Source organism: Mobula hypostoma, chromosome 3, assembly GCF_963921235.1.
Source record: "Mobula hypostoma chromosome 3, sMobHyp1.1, whole genome shotgun sequence".
Classification (NCBI taxonomy): domain Eukaryota; kingdom Metazoa; phylum Chordata; class Chondrichthyes; order Myliobatiformes; family Myliobatidae; genus Mobula; species Mobula hypostoma.
Window position 1 is genome coordinate 46,986,091 of NC_086099.1, and position 20,939 is coordinate 47,007,029.

The 20,939-nt window shown below is 40.7% G+C and overlaps 1 protein-coding gene across 2 annotated transcripts in view; it reads left to right on the forward strand.

The window, feature by feature from the left end:
• ndufaf2 (NADH:ubiquinone oxidoreductase complex assembly factor 2) overlaps window positions 1-14,424 on the forward strand; it is a 115,865-nt gene extending 101,441 nt beyond the window's left edge. The window contains exons 3-4 of one of the 2 annotated variants that reach the window (XM_063042979.1): window positions 8,408-8,448; window positions 14,053-14,417. In XM_063042979.1, coding sequence (XP_062899049.1) covers window positions 8,408-8,448; window positions 14,053-14,307 — 296 coding nt within the window. In that variant the 3' untranslated portion in view covers window positions 14,308-14,417. Of the gene's footprint in view, window positions 1-8,407; window positions 8,449-14,052 lie in introns of both variants that reach the window. The other variant, XM_063042980.1, reaches the window with a different exon arrangement.
• The last annotated feature ends 6,515 nt before the right edge of the window (window positions 14,425-20,939 follow it).

Sequence of the window (20,939 nt, forward strand, 5' to 3'; positions counted from 1 at the left end):
ATTAAATTCGTTAGATAAACCCATTTTGAAAGGAAATTGAATGTATTAGCCACTTATCACCGATATTCCGGTCGTGATTAACACCCCCTCCCCCGCCCGAACAGAATCACCAAAAACGATTTGTAGAAAAAAATCGTACACGCATGGGCAAGTCACGCATGTGCACTGGTGCCCGCGCAAGGCCTCATGGTCATTATAGTCTTTTCGGGGTAACCCTCATGAATTTGACTGCTACTCTTGTCCGTTGGCAACCCTACCACCACCACCCCCGGTCGGCCGGTCCGCAAGAATATTGTCAATATGAAACCGGTCCGCAGTGTGAAAAAGGTTGGGGACCCCTGTCTTAAATGACCAACAACGGTATTTTGTGAATGATATTGTTGCTACTGATAGAATTTATGACCTAGTTCATTTATTAAGTGTATGCCTCAGCATTTTAAATTAGCAATGGTTTGCTTTCATTTGTTCATATGGCATTTATTTAAAATATCAGCAAAACTCATAGATAATATTTTTGCCTTTGAGTCAGAAAACTGTAGATTCAAAACTATATCAGTATTATACACTTTGTATATATGTTGAATAAAGTCTGTTGCCAATTCAGTTGCACATGAAACGTCACAATGTACTATTCAAAGAGCAGGGATTTCTGTTATCTGGTGAACATGAATTCCTCAACTAGTCCAAAATGTTGACAGTTTACTTCCCTCCATAGATGCTGCCTGACTTGCTGAGTTGCTGAAGGAACGACACCTTATATTCCGTCTGGGTAGCCTCCAACCTGATGGCATGAACATCGACTTCTCTAACTTCCATTAATGCCCCTCCTCCCCTTCTTACCTCATCCCTAATTTATTATTCATTCATTCATTTACTTATTTATTCTTTCTCTTTCCCTCTCACAATAACTCCTCGCCTGTTCTCCACCTTCCTCTGGTGCTCCCGTACCCCTTTCTTTCTTCGAAGGCCTTCCGTCCCATGATACTCCCCCTTCTCCAGCCTTGTATCCCTTTTGCCAATCAACTTACTAGCTCTTGGCTTCATCCCTCTCGCTCCTGTCTTCTATCATTTTGGGTCTCCCCCTCCCCCTCCCACTTTCAAATCTCTTACTTTCTCTTTCTTCCGTTAGTCCTGATGAAGGGTCTTGACCTGAAATGTCGACTGTACTTCTTCCTATAGATGCTGCTTGGCCTGCTGCGTTCCACCAGCATTTTGTGTGTGTGTGTGTGTGTGTGTGGCTGAGTTCCTTCAGCTTTTCATGCACGTTGTTCAAGATTTTCAGCATCTGCAGGATCTATTTTGTGTTTGATACTTGTAGCCCCAGATTTCTTTGTTCAGCTACATTCCCCAGTGCGTTGCCATTCACGAGTCCATTCTGTCCTGCTGTATCTTCCCAAAAATACATCACTTTGCACTTGCCTGAGTTAAATACAGGTATGCGTTCATGTTGTGTGAAGGTATGGTCTCTGGAAAGCCATCTCTCAGACAAAGTGGAGATTCTGGACTAGAGTGGAATCAACAAGGGAGGTTTGACAACTGTGGCAGGGCTTTTGAATGCCATAACCTCCTACAAAGTTAAATCTTGCAACATAGGGGACAGCAGAGCTTTGCTTCCAGCTGAGCTCAGTGCCTTTCATGCTCACTTGGACTACCAGAACAGGAAGGAACCATTGCACCCCCCCCCCACCCCGTCATCATTCAATGATCCTTTGGTCTCAGTATCTGAAGATAATATGCAGGCTGCCTTTAAGAGAGTGAATCCAAGGAAAGCATCCAGTCCTGACAGAGTACCTGGTTGAGTGCTGAAGGCCTGTGCTAACCAACTGGCTGGTGCGTTTACAGATAACTTCAACCTCTCGCTTTGGCAGTGTGTGGTATCCACCTGCTTCAAGCAGGCTTCAATCATACTGGTGCCTGATACCCTGCATCAATGACTGTTGCCCAATGGCACTAATATCCAGAGTGATGAAGTGCTTTGAGAGGCTGGTGTTGAAGCGTATCAGCTCCTGCCTAAGCCGTGATTTGGAATCGCTCCAGTTTACCTACCGAAGCAACAGGTCTACAGCAGACACTATCTCATTGGCTCTTTACACGATCATGGAACATCTGGACAGCAAAGAAACATACATCAGGATGCTCTTTATCGATTACAGCTCAGTATTTAATACCATCATCCCCTTAAAACTAATCACTCAACTCCAAGAGCTGGGCTCCAAAACCTCCTTGTACAATTGTATCCTGGATTTCCTCACTGAAAAGATCCCAGTCAGTTCAGATTGGCAAAAGCATTTCATCCACAACCTTCATCAGCACAGATGCACCTTAGGGTTGTGTATTTAGTCATTGGTGTAAAGCGAGTAGAGCAGGCGGCTGTGTGGTTATGTACAGCTCCAAAACCGTATGCAAGTTTGCTGACGACACCACTGTTATGGGCTGTATCAAAGGGGATAATGGATCAGCATACAGGATGGAGACTGAAAATTTGACTGAGTGGTGTATTAACAACAACCTCTCACTCAATGTCAACAAGACCAAGGAACAGATTGTGGACTCCAGGAGAAGGAAAACAGAGGTTCATGAGCCAGTCATCATTGGAGGATCAGAGGTGGAGAGGGTCAGCAACTTTAAATTCCTGGGTGTCACTATCTCAGAGAACCTGTCCTGGATCCATCGTATAAACATTATTGCAAAGAAAGCACGACAGTGCCTCTTCCTCAGGAGTCTGCAGAGGTTCAGCATGTCATTGAAAGCCTTGGCAAACTTCTGTAGATGTGTTCTGGAAAGTGTGCTGACTGGCTGCATTATGGCCCGGTACGGGACATACCAACCATTGAGCACATCTACATGAAACGTTGCCGTAGAAAAGCAGCATCCATCATCAAAGATCCTCACCTCCCAGACCATGCTCTCTTCTTGCTGCTGCCATCAGGTAGAAGGTACAAGTGCCTCAGGTCTTGCACCACCAGGTTCAAGAACAGTTACTACCCCTCAACCATCAGGCTCTTGAACAAAAGGGGATAACTACACTCATTTAACGACTCTTTTATATTGTTATTTCATGCTCATTTATTGCTATTTATTTATATCTACGTTTGCACAGTTTCCTTACAGTTTAAAGTTCCTGATGTTTATAGTTACTGTTCTATAGATTTACTAAGTATGCTCGCAGAAGAAGAATCTTCTGTGGTGACATGTATGTACTCTGATAATAAATGTTACTTTGAACTTTAAACATTGAAATGACGTTGAGATGGCGCCAGTGAACAATGATTCCTTGAGCGACATCTTCCAGATAGCAAGTTTGTCCAATTATATCACTTTTTCCACTTTCTGCTTGTTTTTCTTGCCTTGTTTGTGTTACGGAAACTGTTGGAGCAGGTGACAGAGAGTTTGGAACTCAATTGAAGGATCCTGCGCTCTCCTGTGTCCAGAGAGCTCCCTCGTGAAGATTGGAGACGGGCCAAAAAGAACCAAGAACACAGAGTGGTGGGTGCATGGAATGCCCTGCCAGTGACAGTGATAGAGGCAAATACAATTGGGTCTTTTAAGAGATAGGTATATGGCACTTAAAGAAATAGAGGGCTGTGCGGTAGGGAAAGTCTGCGCAGTTTCTAGAGTGGGTTACATGGTTAGCACAACATTCTGGCCGAAGGGCCTGTAATGTGCTGTAGATTTCTATGTTTCGATGTAACACAAACTGACTCATGGAAAAGACCAGAGATGAGACACGGGGTGATGAATGACCCCACCTTGAAGCGGCGAGGAAGGTTGAAGTGGAGGTGATTGCGAAGGGGGCCTCTGGGATGACGATGGTCTGCAGCCAGATTGGAGCATTTGGACCTGGATCGACAGTGTTTGAACCTGAGTCGGCGGTCACTCTTTACAGAAGGCTGAGTTGATGCAGCCACTCTCCTCGTATGCAAACGAAAAGATGTTTCGGATATTCTGAGATTTATGTGATTATCGGACTGTACTTTATATTGGTTTTCTTCAGTTTTTTGATGTTTTCTTTATTGTGGCCGATTGGCACGTGGGTGATCTGTTAATTTTTGTGTATAAAGGTGAGGGAGGGGTGTTGGGAGCTTTGATACTACTGCCACTGTTCTTTTCTGTGAGTTGGGGTGGAGTTTGGGGATTGGTATTGTCGCTATTTTTTATCTGCAGGGGAAGGATGGGGATTTGATGCTCATTGTTGCTGGGTTTTTGCCTGCGAGAGAGAGTGTGGGGGATTTTAGGGTCTGAGTTTTGTTTCGTTTTTGTGCTGGTCTTGTTTTTCATCAATCCCATGGTCTTTCTGTACTTCGCGGCTATCTGGAGAAGACAAATATCAGAGTTGTGTTGTACATGCAAGCTTTGACAATAAAATCAACCTTTGAACCGTTTCTTTTTAAACCTTTGAATTCCATCTGATAGCCCCTTGCTCACTTTCCCACTGTATCTGCACCTTTTGCGGTTAGATGGCAGCTCAGTTGCAACCTCCACTCCAAATCCAATCAAAGGTGTATTTGTTCATTCTGCATTTCTCTTTTGTGATTGAAAGCCACTGCTGGATACTAAAAACACCAAGCAGTGCAAGACTATCCCATCAGCAAATTGCTCAATAGTGATGGAGGTGGACTTATTGCATACCATTGTTATCTTATTGTCTGGACTTGTTGACGACTATTGTGCCGAGATAGTGCATGGTCCAGACATAGGTGCAAGTGATTGTCTTGGATGTTTTTATTACGATCATGTGACCCTGTCAGACTTTGGTAACATAGAATACTGCTATTCCATTTCACTGGTTCATTGACGACACCTACAGCAGGGGAGCTGTGTTGCCTCAGTTATTGTGCAGAGAAGGGACTGTGGAGCTGGCTGTGTGCTGCTGCATTTCATACTGAATTGCAGGCTGGACGCCCCCCGTCAGTGCTGCCCTTCAGTGTTTGCTCGGTGGAAGAACTAGCTGGACCGGGTCAACTGGGAACTTGGGCTATGTTATTTTTTCTTTGTGACTTTATATTTTTTTCTGAAGTCTTAAATATTTGTGCTGTGTGCAGTGTGCTGTTGACAATGTGTCTTGTGCTTTGGCCCCAGAAAAACATTGTTTTGTATGGCTATATTCATGTCTAGCTGAAAACTAAACTTAGAATTTGAACTTGACACCTTACACAACTATCTTTCACTGTCCACTATGCCACTAATTTTGTTTTCATCTGAAAACTTACTAATATGCCACCTACATTTTCAGCAAAATTGTTAATATACATGACAAACACCAGAAGACCCAGCACCAATTCCTGTGACACACCTGTCACAGGCCTCCACTCTGAGAAAACAACGCTCCACGCTGGAGAACAACCCTCCACTACAAACCTCTGCCTCCTACCACCAAGCAGATTTTCTGTTCAATTGGCCAGCTCAATCTGGATCCCATGTGCTTCCAGACCAGCCTACCATGCAGGGTCTTGTTAAAAATCTTGCTAACGTCCATATTGACAATATCTACTGCCCTGCTTTCATCAGTCCTCTAGGTCACCTCTTCAAACAAAAACTATCGGATTTGTCAGACACTATTTCCCACACACAAAACAATGCTGAATATCCCTAATCATTTCTTGCCTTTCCAAATGCAAGTAAATCTTCTCTCAGAATTTCTTCCCGCAACTTTTCCACTACTGATGTAAGGTTCACCCTTCTTAATTAAAGGCATAACATTAGCTATCTTCCAGGCCTCCAGCACCTGTGGCCAACAAAGTTACAAAAGCCTCTGCCAGGACCCCAGCAAACTTTTATCTTGCCCACCCCACCAATTTAGTACTTCAATTTTAGGACTAATCTATTCTTTTCTGTGACTATCTTGAAACCAATCTCCCACATCTTATAGGAGGAGCATGCAACTCCACTGACTGCCATTTCTACCTATGGAGTTAGAACTGGTTTTTAAAAAAAAAAGGAAAAACCTTGTCTAGATTTATTGCTCCTTGTCACCAGCCAGCATCTTCAAAACAGCCCTTTACAAAATAGCTGCTCCACTACTGTTGATCTCCATTTTACATGCTAGACTTTGCTCACCAAGCCTGTCACGAGAATAAAGCGTTTAAGCTTATCTTACTGGGTCTTTTTAAACTTGCCTGCCTGATCTGCTCATTTATTGACTATGATATTCTTAAATATGATAAGTTCTGTGGAATAAAATACATTTTTATTTTTGTAGTTTTTTAAAATATATAATGCTGAGTGCTTGCTCATCATCTTAAATAAAGAAAGCATGTGAGATGAAGGGGCTGGGTAAGGAGAGCAGATAGTTCACCAAATCAGTTAATGGCCTCATTTAATTCAAGAAATAAATTGAAGGCGCTGCTGTGCTTTCTTTGTACAGTAATGACACTTGCGTGCAGGACCCAGGACAGAGCTTCTGAAACAACAACGGCAAGGAATTTAAAGTTGTAGGCCCACTCCACCTCTAATCCCCCCGAGGAGGACTAGCTCATGGACCTCCAGTTTCCTCCTCCGGAAGTGAATAATCACCTCCTTGATTTTGCTGACCTTGAGTGAAAGGTTGTAGTTGTGGCACCACTATCAGCCAGATTCTCACTCTCCCTCCTATATGCTGATTCGTCACCACCTTTGATTCGGCCAACGACAATGGTGTCATCAGTAAACTTAAATATGGCATAGGAGCTGTGTTTAGCCACACAGTCATAAGTATAAAATGAGTAGAGTGGGGGGGGGGGGCTAAGCACACAGCCTTGTGGCACACCTGTGCTGATGGTGATTGTGGGGGAGATGTTGTTACCAAGCAGTAGTCCCCTCTTCCCTGTCTTCCGGCCATGGCAATGTACCTACATCTGCTTAAAGGTGCCTTATCTGCATTCCTGAGTGTTAATTCCATTATGTCCTTCAGAAGACAGTGAAATCACTAGATGGTTAAGATGGTTTGAAAGTATGTAATTTAAAGGGAAATTACAGGCTGCTGATTTTAGTGAAAGTAGTTCAGAAGAAGTTTATTTATAAGTTTTGTAATCTGCTCGCAAACCGTTGCCATGTTTCATCAACATCATCTTGGAAAAATTCTGCCCTGAGACGGTGACCCCTGCCAGTTTGTCTGCATTATTTAATCTTGAGTTAGATCACCAGTCATTGTTTAAAGTTCCCATGCCCAGGAAAATTTTAAAAAAACACTGATATGCACTTTGTTTATCACTCTGCAACTTAAAAGATGTTTGCTTTCCAAATCATAGTTCTACTGGAAGGTCGACAGTCCAAATCTTTAATTGTGTTTCTCCAGATAAGTTGTCCAATCCACTGAATATTTCCATATTTTCTGTTTCGTTCCAGATTTTTAGCTTCTGCAGTTTTTTGCTTTTTGAACATAGATATATTTATTAAGAGGCCAGATAACTATGAGCCACAAAATTGAACAGAGGCTTGTAATGAAGGTTAGATAAGAACAGGTGGATGTTCCAGGGACTATAAGTGCTGGTATTAACTGTGTAAGCTTTATAGCTTGCTTCACGGTTGCATAATCTGTGTACTTGTACACGAGCAGTTCTCCTTGTGTTCTGATTTGAATTCCTCTTTACTGGTAACATGCATTTCTTCTCATTGTTGTGTGGCTGCAGAATAGATGACAATTTTGCGTCTGGAGCTCTTTGCAAGCATTTCATTATTACAGTTTTAATTAAGTGTAGTTGACCTGAAATATCACTCTTTCCACATGTCTTCTGGTCTACTGGGTGCTTCCAGCATTTTTTTTTTTTGCTCCTCTTCTACATGAACACTTTGACATGAACAAGTATTAAACAATTACATGTCTTCTAATGTTTAATCATTTCAGTTTTTTTTTGCATGTCCAGGGATAGAGTCCAATGCACTACTTCAGAAAATAACATTTTTTCTACCTTTCGCTGCTTACCTACCAGAACATGTGTTTATGTTTTTGTGGGTGTTCATGTGTCTATCATTTTATCAACCTGAATTTAGACCTTCCTCCAGCTAACTTGCAGCGGTTTTCTATACATAAGAAAAGGGAATGTAAGTGTCTCTGTATAATCTGATTTTTCACCTTGAAACTTCACTTTCAGCTAATTTAACCCCTAGTTACTCAAGATAGAAATCAACAAATGGAATGTTATGTAACCTTGTATTTTTTTAAAGATAACTAAGAAGTAACTTGCAATATAACAGCATTGCTCTAAAAACATCATGATTTCAGAAGAGATTTTATTTTGCATTTATTTGTCATCTGAAAAAATTGGTAAAGCGTTACAACAATTCAATTTAAAAGTTGATTTAATTTCATTTGCATCTGAATTGGGAACATCTTATTACCTAAGTAATGTGAGTCATTTCCTTGACACATGAGGAAATGCTATAAATTATTGGCTTTTGGAAAGTAATAATGTCCTTGTTTTTTAAATAGCTTGGATACGAGGAAGCAGAAAAGACCCACCTAACATAGAGGTAGGTATCAAGATCTTTCTTTTGAAAATATTCACCAAAGTATAAACTAAGTACCTAAGATTGTGCAAGTTCAGTATCAGAATTGTACGTAACAGAAAAATTGTCTCCATGATCTAAAATAAAATGTTTTTTGGTACATCTCAGGCTGGCTCTTTCAGAATTTCTGAAGAAAATTAGAAATGATAGGCTGGTGACCCTGACATCAGTAGTCGGAAAGTTATTGGAAGGTTTTCCGAGGAACTGGATATATTTGGATGGACAAAGAATGATTAAGGATAGTAATCATGACTTTGTGTGTGGTAGGTTGTGTCTAACTAAGCTTATAGAGGTTTTCGAGGAAGTTACCAGGAAAGTTGATGAAGGCAAGGCGGTGGATGTTGTCTCTATGGCCTTCAGCAAGAAATTTGACAACGTCCTGCATGGGAGGTTGCTCAGGAAGGTTCAGTCGCTCAGCGTTCAGTATGAGGTAGAAAATTGGATTAGACATTAGCTTTAGGGGAGAAACCGGAGAGTGATTGTAGATGGTTGCCTCTCTGACTTGAGGCCTGTGTCTAGTGGTGTGCCTCAGGGATTGGTGTTGGGTCTGTTCCTGTTTGCCATCTATATGAATGATCTGGTTGATAATATAGTTAACTGGATCAGCAAATTTGCAGATCATACTAAGATCGGGGTTGTAGTTGACAGTGAGGAAGACTATCAAGGTTTGCCGCTGGAAAAAATGGCTTGAGAAATGGCAGATAGAACTTAATGTAGACAAGTGTGAGGTGTTACACTTTGGGAGGACCAACCAGGTTAGGTCTTACACAGTAAGCGATAGAGCACTGAGGAGTGCAGTAGAACAAAGGTATCTGGGAATACAGGTCCATAATTCATTTAAAGTGGTGTCGTAGATAGGGTCGTTTTAAAAAAAAATGTTGGCGCATTGGCCTTCATAACTCAAAGTTTCGGTTAGAACTTTATTCACTAGAATGTAGAAAATTGAGGGGAAATATGATAGGGTATACAAAATTATAAGTGATATAATTAGGATAAATGCAAGTAGACATTTTCCACTGAGGTTGGGTGAGATGAGAACTGGAGGTCATGGGTTAAGGGCGAACATGTTTGCCTTTAAGGGGGAACATGAGGGGTAACTTCATTCAGAGGGTGGTGAAAGTGTGGAACGAGCTGCTAGCGCAAATCGTGGATACGATTTCATGACCTGCTACGCACAAAGCTAATGGGTTTCCAAATGCCCATAAATCCTATCTGTAAGAACTTTCTCCAGCAAATTCCCTACAGCAGTCATTGACTCACTAGTCTATAGTTCCCAGGATTTTCCCTTGTTTCCTTCTTTAATAGAGGTACAACATTAGCCACTCACCAGTCCTCCGGAACTTTGCCTGTGGTTAGAGAGGACACAAAGATGCTGGTCAAGGGCCCAAAAATCTCATCTCTTGCTTCCTTCAATAATCTGGAGTAGATCCCATCAGGCCCTGTGAACTTATCCACCGTAATACTCATTAGGAGGCCCAACACCCCCCTCCTCGACCTCTAATTGCCCTAACTTAATTGTATACTCAGCACTGATCTCCTGGTCCTCCATATCCATTTCCTTGGTAAATACTAAAGCAAGGTACTCATTAAGTACCTCACTCACATTCTCTGCATACAAGCAAATATTTCTCCCTTTATCCTTAATTTCAACGTTTGATTTCATTGATTTTGATTTCAACATTTAAGAGAAGTTTGGATAGGAACATGGATTGGAGGAATATGGAAGGCTATGGTTCCAGTGCAGGTCCATAAGACCAAAAGACATTGAAGCACAATCAGGCCATTTGGCCCATCAAGCCTTTCCACTATTTGAATCATATTTGATCTATTTCTCTCTCAACCTTCTTCATGCCCTGACCTATCAAGAACCTATCAACCTCTGCTGTAAATACACCCAATGACTTGGCTTCCACAACCACCTGTGGCAATGAATTCACAGGTTTTCACCCTCATCTGGTTAAAGAAGTTCCTCCTCATCTCCATTCTAAATGAATGTACTGAGATTGTGTCCACGGGTCCTAGGCTCCCACACTACAGGAAATATTGTTTCCATATCCATTCTGTCTAGGCCCTTCAACTCAATAGGCCCTTACATTCGGTAAGTTTCAATGAGATCCCCCCATATTCTTCTAAATTCTAGAGAGTACAAGCCCAAAGCCCTCAAATGCTCCTCATATGGTGTCTTTCAATCCCAGAATCATTTTCATGAACCTCCTTTGAACTCTCTCCAATGTCAGCACATCCTCTCTTAGATAAGGGGCCCAAAACTGCTCACAATAGTCCAAGTGAGGCCTAACCAATACTTTAGAGAGCCTCAGCATTACATCCTTGTTCTTATACTCTCGTCCTCTCGAAATGAATGCTAACGTTGCATTTGCCTTCCTCACCTCCTTTATGTTCGTTAAGTTGACCTTTACAGAATCCTGCGCAAGGACTCCTTAAGTCCCTTTGCACCTCAGATTTTTGAATTTATTCCTTCTACGAAAGTGCATGACCACACATTTTCTGGCACTGTCTTCCATCTGCCACTTCTTTGCCCATTCTACTAATCTGTCTAAGTCTTCTGCAGACTCCCTGCTTCCTCAACACTACCTGCCCCTCCGCCTATCTTCATATCATCCACAAACTTGGCTACAAAGCCATCAATTCCATGATCCAAATTATTGACATACGACATAAAAAGAAGCAGTCCCAATATAGAACACCACTAGTCTCCAGCAGCCAATCAGAAAAGGTTCCTTTTATTCCCACTCCTTGCCTCCTGCCAATCAGCCGATGCTCTATCCATGCTAGTCTCTTTCCCGTAATGCCAAGGGCTCTTATCTTCCACCAGTATGGCCACTTGAAAATCCAAGTACACAACGGCCAATAAAGGAAATGCATTCTTAATCACTGTACCTACTTCTACCTTGGTAGAATTATAGACCTAAACAACCCTTTTTTTTTCCCTTCTGGCTGTGCCCTAAGAAGACAACTTGTGCGAGCAACTCTGATGAAAGTCATCAGATGTTCCTGTTTTAGACTGCTACAGCTGAAATCTACAGCTACAGTCATGGACAATACAGTAAGCAGCATCTTTTTAAGGCACTTAAAAAATCTATTGCTACTCAAAGTCGATGAATCTGAGACGCCAGGGCAGTTCCCCTTTAAGACAGTGCAAGAGAGGATGCTGTGCTGGATTATAAATCAGTTTAAGGAGAAGAGGCTTCCGACTTCCACAACAGTCTGTTCTGTTGGCAAACATACAGTCTCTGGAAAATAAAATCAAAGACCTGAGAGTAACATTGCTATATGAGAGGGACATCAGGGACTGTTGTGATTTTACTCCCCATGGGGAGACTTGGATATCCCTTGCCATTCCATACACAGTGATATGGGTCACTGCAAGATAAGACTGCGGAAGAGGTGGAGTATGCTTTATGATTAACTCTTCATCGTGCACAAACATGGCGGTTCTGTACCAGTACTGCTTACCTGACCTCGAACTGCTGCAGGAGTTTTCAGCCATCATCTTGGTAGTGGTGCACATTCCACCTCAGGCTCATGTCAAACAGCCTGCACAGTGGATGCAATCTCATTGGCTCTTTATGCGGTCTTGGATCACCTGGACAATACTAACACTTACAGCAGGCTGCTGTTTATTGACTGCTGCTTAGTGTTTATCACAATCATTCCTACAGTTCTGATCAAAAAGCTCCAAAAATTGAGCCTTAGTACCTCCCTCTGCAACTGGATCCCCAGCTTCTTCACTGGAAGACCTCAGTTTGTGCTGATCGGAAATAACATCTCCACCTCGCTGTTATCAACACTGGCGCACCTCAGGGATGGGTGCTTAGCCCACTGCTCTACTCTCTCTACACCCATGACAGTGTGGTTAGGCACGGCTCTATAAATTTGCTGATGACACAACTATTATTGGCAGAACACAAACAAGAGAAAATCTGCAGGTACTGGAAATCCAAGCAGCGCGCACAAAATTCTGGAGGAACTCAGCATGTCAGGCAACATCTGTGGAAAAGAGTAAACAGTCGACATTTTGGCTGAGACCCTTCATCAGGACTGGAGAAAAAAGATGAGAAGTCAGAATATGAAGATGGGAGGGGAGGAAAAAATACAAGGGCTGGAAAAGGGGTAATCTGATAGGAGAGGACAGGATTGACAGAAGAAAGGGAAGGGGAGAAGCACCAGAGGGAGGTGATGAGCAGGTAAGGAGATGAGGTGAGAGAGGCAAATGGAATGGGGAATGGTGAAGGAGAGGGAGGGGCAAATACCAGAAGTTCAAGAAATTGATGTTAATGCCATCAGGATAGAGGGAACACACAACAATCCCCATAGAGGGATCAGACGTGGAAAGGACGAGCAATTTCAAGCTCTTGGGTGTCCACATCTGAGGATCTATCCTCGGCCCAACACATCAATGCAGTTACAAAGGAGGCACAACAGCAACTATATTTCATTAGGAGTTTGAACAGATTTGGTAGGTCACCAAAGTCACTTGCAAATTTCTACAGATGTACGGTGGAGAGCATTCTAACAGACTGCATCACCATCTGGTAATGCGGGGGGGGGGCGCGGGTGATGGTGGATCGAAATAAGCTGCAGAAAATTGTGAACTCAGTCAGCTCCATCATGAGCACTAGCCTACCCAGCATCCAGGACACCTTCAAGGAGCGATGCCTCTAAAAGGCAGCATCTATCATCAATGACCTCCTTCACCCATGGTATGCCCTCTTTCTATTGCTACCATCAGGAGAGAGGTACAGGACCCTGAAGGCACACACTCAACAATTCAGGAATAGGTTCTTCCCCGTGCCATCAGATTTCTGAATGGACATTGAACCCATGAACACTACCTCACTACTTTTTTTCTTTTTGCACTATTTATTTAATTTAACTTTTTATATATGAACTTCAATTTACAGTTTTTATTAGTATATATTGCGATGTACGGCCGCCGCATAACAACTATTTCACAACATATCCCAGTGATGTTAAATCTGACTTAAATTCACTCCTGCACTTATTCTGTCACCCCTGGCCTTGGCAGTGCACTACCACATATGCACGACTCGAAATTAAATTTTAATTCCCACCTTTCTACGGAACTGACCAGTCTCATTTTTTATTTATTCCTTCATGGGATATAGTTATCATTGGCAAGTAGCATTTAAAATATTGGACCAAGTGGCTTCCTTGACCACTGGGTAGAGTTTTACAACAACTGGGTAGTAATTACCATTATTAAAATTTGTATATACAGCAGTTATGTTACATGAAATATACTTCAGGTGTACTTTCTATTTCTAGTTCACAGGTTTTCAAATGTCTTGAGTTAGTTACACCTTACTCTCTTCATGATCTTGATTTTCTTTTTCTGAAGATTACTTGCTTCAAATAACTGATGTACTGTGCTGGAAAATGTTGAGATATGGTAGTTGATTTAATGTCTCCAGTTTTATTTCAATTATATATCCTTTAATATTGTTAAATTGTTAATGAAATAAATTCAATGCAAAAATTAATTTCTCACTACACAAGTAAAAGGATTGCTTTTTTTGCATTTCAAAGGAAATTCTCAAGAATGAAAAATATAGAACAATTATTAAATCACGTGCCTGTGAAATTCAACAAGACGATGCGATAAGGAAAGAGAAAGAATACGAGGAAGATCTTGTTGCTCGACCAGTTCAAACTCCAATTAAAGGGCATGCCTCTGCACATTACTTTGGAAAGGATAAAATATCTTCAGAACCTAGCAGTACAGCAAATACTTTCCAGCCTGGAAGTTGGTTACCATCAGAAAATACCAGCAAGAAAAAATAATTGTATTTTTCTTGTAATTTAAAGAACATTTTATCATAACTTTGATTTGTAAATAAAAATCTACATATACAGTACATTGAATATTTTATATGAGAAATACTTTGGGTGTACATCTATTTGTAGTCTACAGATTTTCAAATGCCTTGAGTTAGTTGTAGATTATTCCATTGGATCCTGATTTTTTTTTAAATTTTCTTTCTTCAAATTGCCTGCTGCAAGTTTTCTGAAAGTAGGACAGAGGTACACTAAATTATGTCACTATTTCATTATGCAGAATGATTGAAAATCACTGTTTAAGTTTGAGCTGCAATGGAATTATGTGGACAGTTAAAGATTAATTTACAAAAGTCAAAGATTAGCTTTATTTGTCACAGGTACATCAAAGCAAACAGTGAAATGCATCATTTGTGTCATATCTCAGCAGCAAGGATTGTGCTAGAGAGCCCACAAGTGCTATGCTTCTGGGGATTTATCTTCCCTGGAGCGAAGGAGACTATGGAGTCACCTTTGGGATGTTTATAAAATCTTGAGGAGCATAGATAAGATGGATGGACAGTCTTTTTTCCCAGGACATGGGAGTCTAAAATTTAAGAACATGGTATAAGGTGATTTTTCACACAGAAGGTGTTGGGTACATAGAACAAGCTGCCAGAGGAAGTTGTAGAAGCATGTACAATAACTACATTTGAAAGATATATGGGCAGGTAAATGAGTGGGCGCAAGAGATTCTACTGATGCTGAATCCAGAGCAACAGACTCAAAAGTGCTGGAGGAGCTCAGCAGGTCAGGCAGCACCTCTGGAAATGAATAAACCGTTGACATTTAGGGCCAAGACGCTCCTTCAGGTATATGGGTGGGGCAACCTGTGAAATGCAGGAAGATGTTACTATCTCAGAAAGGCATCTTGGTTGGCGTTGATGAGTTGGGCTGAAGAGTCTATTTCAGTGCTGTATTACTCTATGACATCAGGCAATTAACTCAAATTTTGAGTTAAGTAATTAGTAAAACATGCTGTTTTTTTTAATTTAAAAGTATATCCTCTATTAATTTGTCCATCATCAAGTACTTTTCTATTTAATATTTATTTACTGGCTTTAGCTCCCTTTCAATGGCCTCCAAGTACTCTGGTGTTCCTCCGGGTGCTCCAGTGCCTCTCTGGGTTCTCCCTGTAATTGCAAGTGCTCGGGATTCCTTCCCATATTCCAAGCACTTATGGTTAGGGTTAGTAAGTTGTGGGGATGCTATGTTGGTGCCAGAACACAGAAAAAGGCCCTTTGGGCCATCTAGTCAGTGCTAAACTATTAATATGCCTAGTCCCATCAACCCACACTCGGACCATAACCCTCCATACTACTCTCATCCATGTACCTATCTACTGTAAATTTCTCTTAAATGTTGACATTGAACCCACATCCACCAGTTCTGCTGGCAGCACATTCCACACTCTCACCATCCTCAGTGAAGAAGTCTCCCCTCATGTTCCCGTGAAACATTTCACCATTAACATATGACCTCTCCCAATGTCGGCGAGAAAAAAGCTTGCTTTTACCCTACCTATACTCCTTATGATTAAGAATTCCTCTATCAAATCTCCCCTCTATCTTCTATGCTCTAGGGAATGAAGTCCTAACCAATTCAGCTTTTCCTTATGACACAGGTCCTTCACTCCTGAGAACAGTCTTGTAAATTTTCTCTGCACTCTTTCAATTTTATTGGCAACATTCCTGTACGTAGGTGACTAAAGCTGCACACAATATTCCAAATTAGGCCTAATCCACGTTTTATATAACTTCAACATAACATCCCAACTCCTGCACTCAGTACTTTGATTTATGAAGGCTAATGTACCAAAAGCTTTCCTAAGAACCCTATCTACCTGTGACACCACTTGCAAAGAATTATGGATCTGTACTCCCAGATCCCTCTGTTCTACCCCACTCCCCTGTGCCCTTCTTCTCAGCAAGTAAGGCCTACCCTACTTTGTCTTCCTAAAGTACAACAACTCACACTTGTCTGCATTAAATTCCATCTGCCATTTTCTCAGTTCATTTTTCCATCTGGTCCAGATCCCACTACAAGCTTTGATAGTTTTCTTTGCTGTTCATTACACCCCCAATGTTAATGTCATCTGCAAAGGGTCGTTAATCCAGTTTACCCCATTATCATCCCGATCATCGATATAGAAGACATCAGTGGACCCCACACTGATCCCTGTGACACACCACTAGTCACAGGCCTCCAGAGAGAAAAGCAACCAACTACAACCACTCTCTGGCTTCTGCGAAGCCAATGTCTAATCCAATTTACTACCTTATCTTGAATACCAACAGACTGAATTTTCTTGACCAATCTCCCATACAAGGCCTTGTCAAAGGCCTTGCTAAAGTCCATATAGACAATATCCACTGCTTTGCCTTCAGCAACGTTCCTGGTAACTTTTCCGAAACACTCTGAAAGATTGATTAGACACGATCTACCACACACGAAGACATATTGTCTATCCCTACTCGGTCAATGGCTGTCCAAATAATTATATATCTGGTCCCTTAGAGTACTTGCCATTAATTTACCCACTCCCTGATTTCCTATAATTTCCTGGCTTATTCTTAGAGCCTTTCTTACACAATGGAACATTAGTTATCCTCCAATCCTCTGCACCTCACCTGTGGCTAAGGACGTTTTAAATATCTCTGCCAGGGCCCCTGCAATTTCTGCACACACGTCCACGGGGTCCAAGAGAACACCTTGTCAGGACCTGAGGAGTTTATCCACCTAATTTGCCTCAAGACAGCAAACCCCTCCTCCTCCTCCTCTGTTATCTGTATATGGTCCATGACCTCACTGCTTTTTTGCCTCACTTTTATAAACACCCAAGTAAATACAGATGCAAAAGTCCATTTAAACCTTTTCCCCATCTGTTTTGACTGCATGCACAGATGACCACTCTGTTAACAAATTTCATGACACATGCTGGTGATAATAAACCTGTTTCTGATTCTGATCTTCCAGAGGGCCAACTTTGTTCTTTGCTATCCTTTTGCTCTTAATATATCTGTAAAAGCCCTTGGGATTCTCCTTTACCCTGTCTACCTCATGCCTTCTTTTAGGCCTCCTGATTTCCTCCTTAAATGTTCTCTTGCATTTCTTATGCTCCTTAAGCTCCATTTGCTGCTTCCTGTCTATACCTGCTATACACCACCTTTTTCTTAACCAGGCCCTCTATATCTCAAAGACCATGGTTCCCTAAACCTGTTATCTTTACCTTTTATTCTGACAGGAGTGTATCTCACTCTACATGACCTATCCCTTATACTGAAACTTCCCCTTGTTCTCAGACTCATCAGCTGGTATCCCTGTCATGTTCTCTAAGAATTCTGTGTCTTTCAATAAGGTGGTCTCACTCTTTCCTAAAGCAGAGAGAAGACAGAACCAATCTACTCAATAAGTTCTCATTCAGCAAATCTGTCATTCCAAAGAACCAATCTAGTAACTGAAGACCAATCAATCGGTTTCAATTGAAGTCTCATGAAATACTTTTAATTTCAATTCCAAGTGTAACATTGGGTGAAATTGCCATTAAAAAGGAAGATTTACACTGACTTTAAAAAGTGAATCAATAGTAGATTTCACACAAAATGGGATGGTGATAGCATTTTATAAAGGGAGTGGAAGTCCTGTGTTTGTAGGAAGTATACAATTGGCTGATCACCAACCTAGATGCTCCTTCACCACTCTGGACCTTCATGGGCCAAAGGTATCCAGACTTTGGTGCCAGATTATGATGTTGCAGGAGCTTTTCACCCTGAAACACACACATCTGCAGATTTTCTCATGTTTGTGTTTATCAGCTTTGTGGGTTTTCCAAAGTTCTCCCCACAACATCAGACAACTAATGACTAGATTGTAATAGGTGTCCAAAAGAACATAGAAACATAGAAAAATCAGGTCTCACTCTTTCCTAAAGCAGAGAGAAGACAGAACCAATCTACTCAATAAGTTCTCATTCAGCAAATCTGTCATTCCAAAGAACCAATCTAATAACTGAAGACCAATCAATCAGTTTCAATTGAAGTCTCATGAAATACTTTTAATTTCAATTCCAAGTGGTAACATTGGGTGAAATTGCCATTAAAAAGGAAGATTTACACTGACTTTAAGAACAGTCAGGTCTTGTACACTGAAACTTATAACTCACAGCCAACAGCCCTGACTCTATATCACATCTCTGAGTATGTCTTACCCCATCTACTAGTGGTGAAAAGACAATGGTATGCTGTCAGGCAAGAGTGATTCTGGGAGTCCATCCTCTCAGGGCTGTGCAGAGCATAGCATTTTATACACTTTGGATGTAAGGTAAAGCATTTTCAGTTATCATCCCTTGACCACCTAAGAGAAAAGACATATGATCAGCTTCTCATATCATCTTCCCTGCATGATCTTCATATGCCTTATAAACCCCTGCCTCTCATTGCCTCATGCCCAGAGTACCTCATTGTTTAGTTAAGACTTTGGTTACTATGGTGATGGTATATAGGATAGATCATTACTACCATTTACCAGATTCCTCCAGGGCTATTGGCTAATCTGGTGTACTCTTAATAAATAATACCTCTTGTCTGTTTTGTTTGACAGAATTAGTATCCATCAGCACCTTCTAATGTGTTGCACCCATCAATGTGATTCCATTCAAACTCAAGCCCCCGCCTGGTTACCATGCTCTGTTTTATCTTAATACATTAACAGCTCTCATCTGGCAGGCTCCTCATCAGGATTATCCTGTAAAGGGCATTTCAATGGGCTGCTTGTTTCTGAGTTTACTTGTCCAATTACATCAACCAAGTCCAATTCTCTTTATCCTATAACATGTATTATAATACACAATTTAACACTTTAACACTTTAGGTTATGACTCTGTGTCTAACTACTTCAGCAAGTATATTCCTTTATAAAGGGACCAGAACTGCACACAATATTCCAGTTATGATCAAAGCCTGGTATAGATATTCTTGCTCTTGTACTCAAAACCTTTTAAAATGAAAGACAACACTTAATTGGCACTCGTAACTACTTGCTGCATTGCCATAATTACTTTTACTTAATAATGTAGGAGGACACACAGGTCACTTTGTACATCAACATTTCCCAGTCCATCAACATTTAAATAATACACTAAATCAGTTTAAAAACACATTTTTGCATCCTCACAATTCCATTCAGTTTTATGTTATCGGCAAACTTTGAAGTACCATGTTCAACTAATTTCATCCAAATCATTGGTGTAAATTATGAATAACAGAGGCCCAAGCACCTGTCCATATGTTTGTCACTAGGATTACCTGCCATACTGAAAAAGCCGCTTTTATTCCTGCTCACTGTACTCAGTCTGTTAACCAGTTTTCAGTCAAACCAATGTTCACACTAAGTAATTTAAACATTTAAATCAACTTAATTAAATCAAATATAAACTTCTATTTCCTTTGTCTCGCAGCTGCAGCTCTTAAGTTATACTAAACTTTATATAAACTACATTTGTTATCTGCAAATCAATACTGCCTCCAGATATAATCATGTGGGTCATAGAAACCTGCCATCCACAACTAAACAAAAAAACAGATCAAATTAAAGCATACATTTTAACTCACTGTGATCCACTTTTAAATATGAAGGGAACACCAAAGTGACAATGGGATGCAGCAATGACTGGGGTGAATAACTCAGTGTCTTCAACTCATAAAGCTGTATGTGTAAAAGAATCTTCCAGAAACAGATCAGTTATTGCCAACACTTATGAGAATTTTCTGATTAAATTCTTTATAGACTATTTTAACATTTACTCTGTTCTTTAAATCATTTCTTATTTTTATCCCACCAATGTTTATTGACTTTACCCATCAATAATTTCCAATTTATTTTATAGTGCTGATAACTATTTCAAAAAACATTTATGTTCCTCCTGATATCACTGGGCAATGTACTTCACAACACCCCTGGGTTAATCAGAATAATAATGACATCTGAAACATTTGCATCTTTGTGATTGTATTTTTTATGTTAGGAGGTGTAATGGCTGCACTGAATTTAACAAGGATAGTTCACTAGTAAAATTGACCATAGTGGTTAATGCTAGTTCGGGGAACAAATAAAATTATCTCATACCCTACGTTTTTTCATTCTTGAAGGAGTTGTAGTGCAACCAATCCACCAGTGTTTCATTTCTTAAAACCAATGAAGTATGATTTTTGAATATTTTGAAGGATATTAATTTAATCCTCTGGTCACTTACAGAACATTTGTAATTGTTTTTTTTTGCTGATAGTGAAGTTGTATCATAGTGATCACTGTCCTTTCCTCAGCTCCCAGAAAGCTCTTTCATGGATACTAACAGAACAATGAAAATATGCATCTTGGCTTTTTCATTAGCTGTGATTTGACTCAACTATGACACAATGAAAATCACATGATAAGGTAAATCATATCAACGGTCACAAACTCTGCAATTAATATTTTATGTATTATACCTTTAAAAATGCAGATAGGGACAAATTGTCTGTCCAGCATTACATTTACATCACCACTCTTAAACATAGAAACATAGAAAACCTACAGCCTAATACAGGCCTTTCGGCCAACAA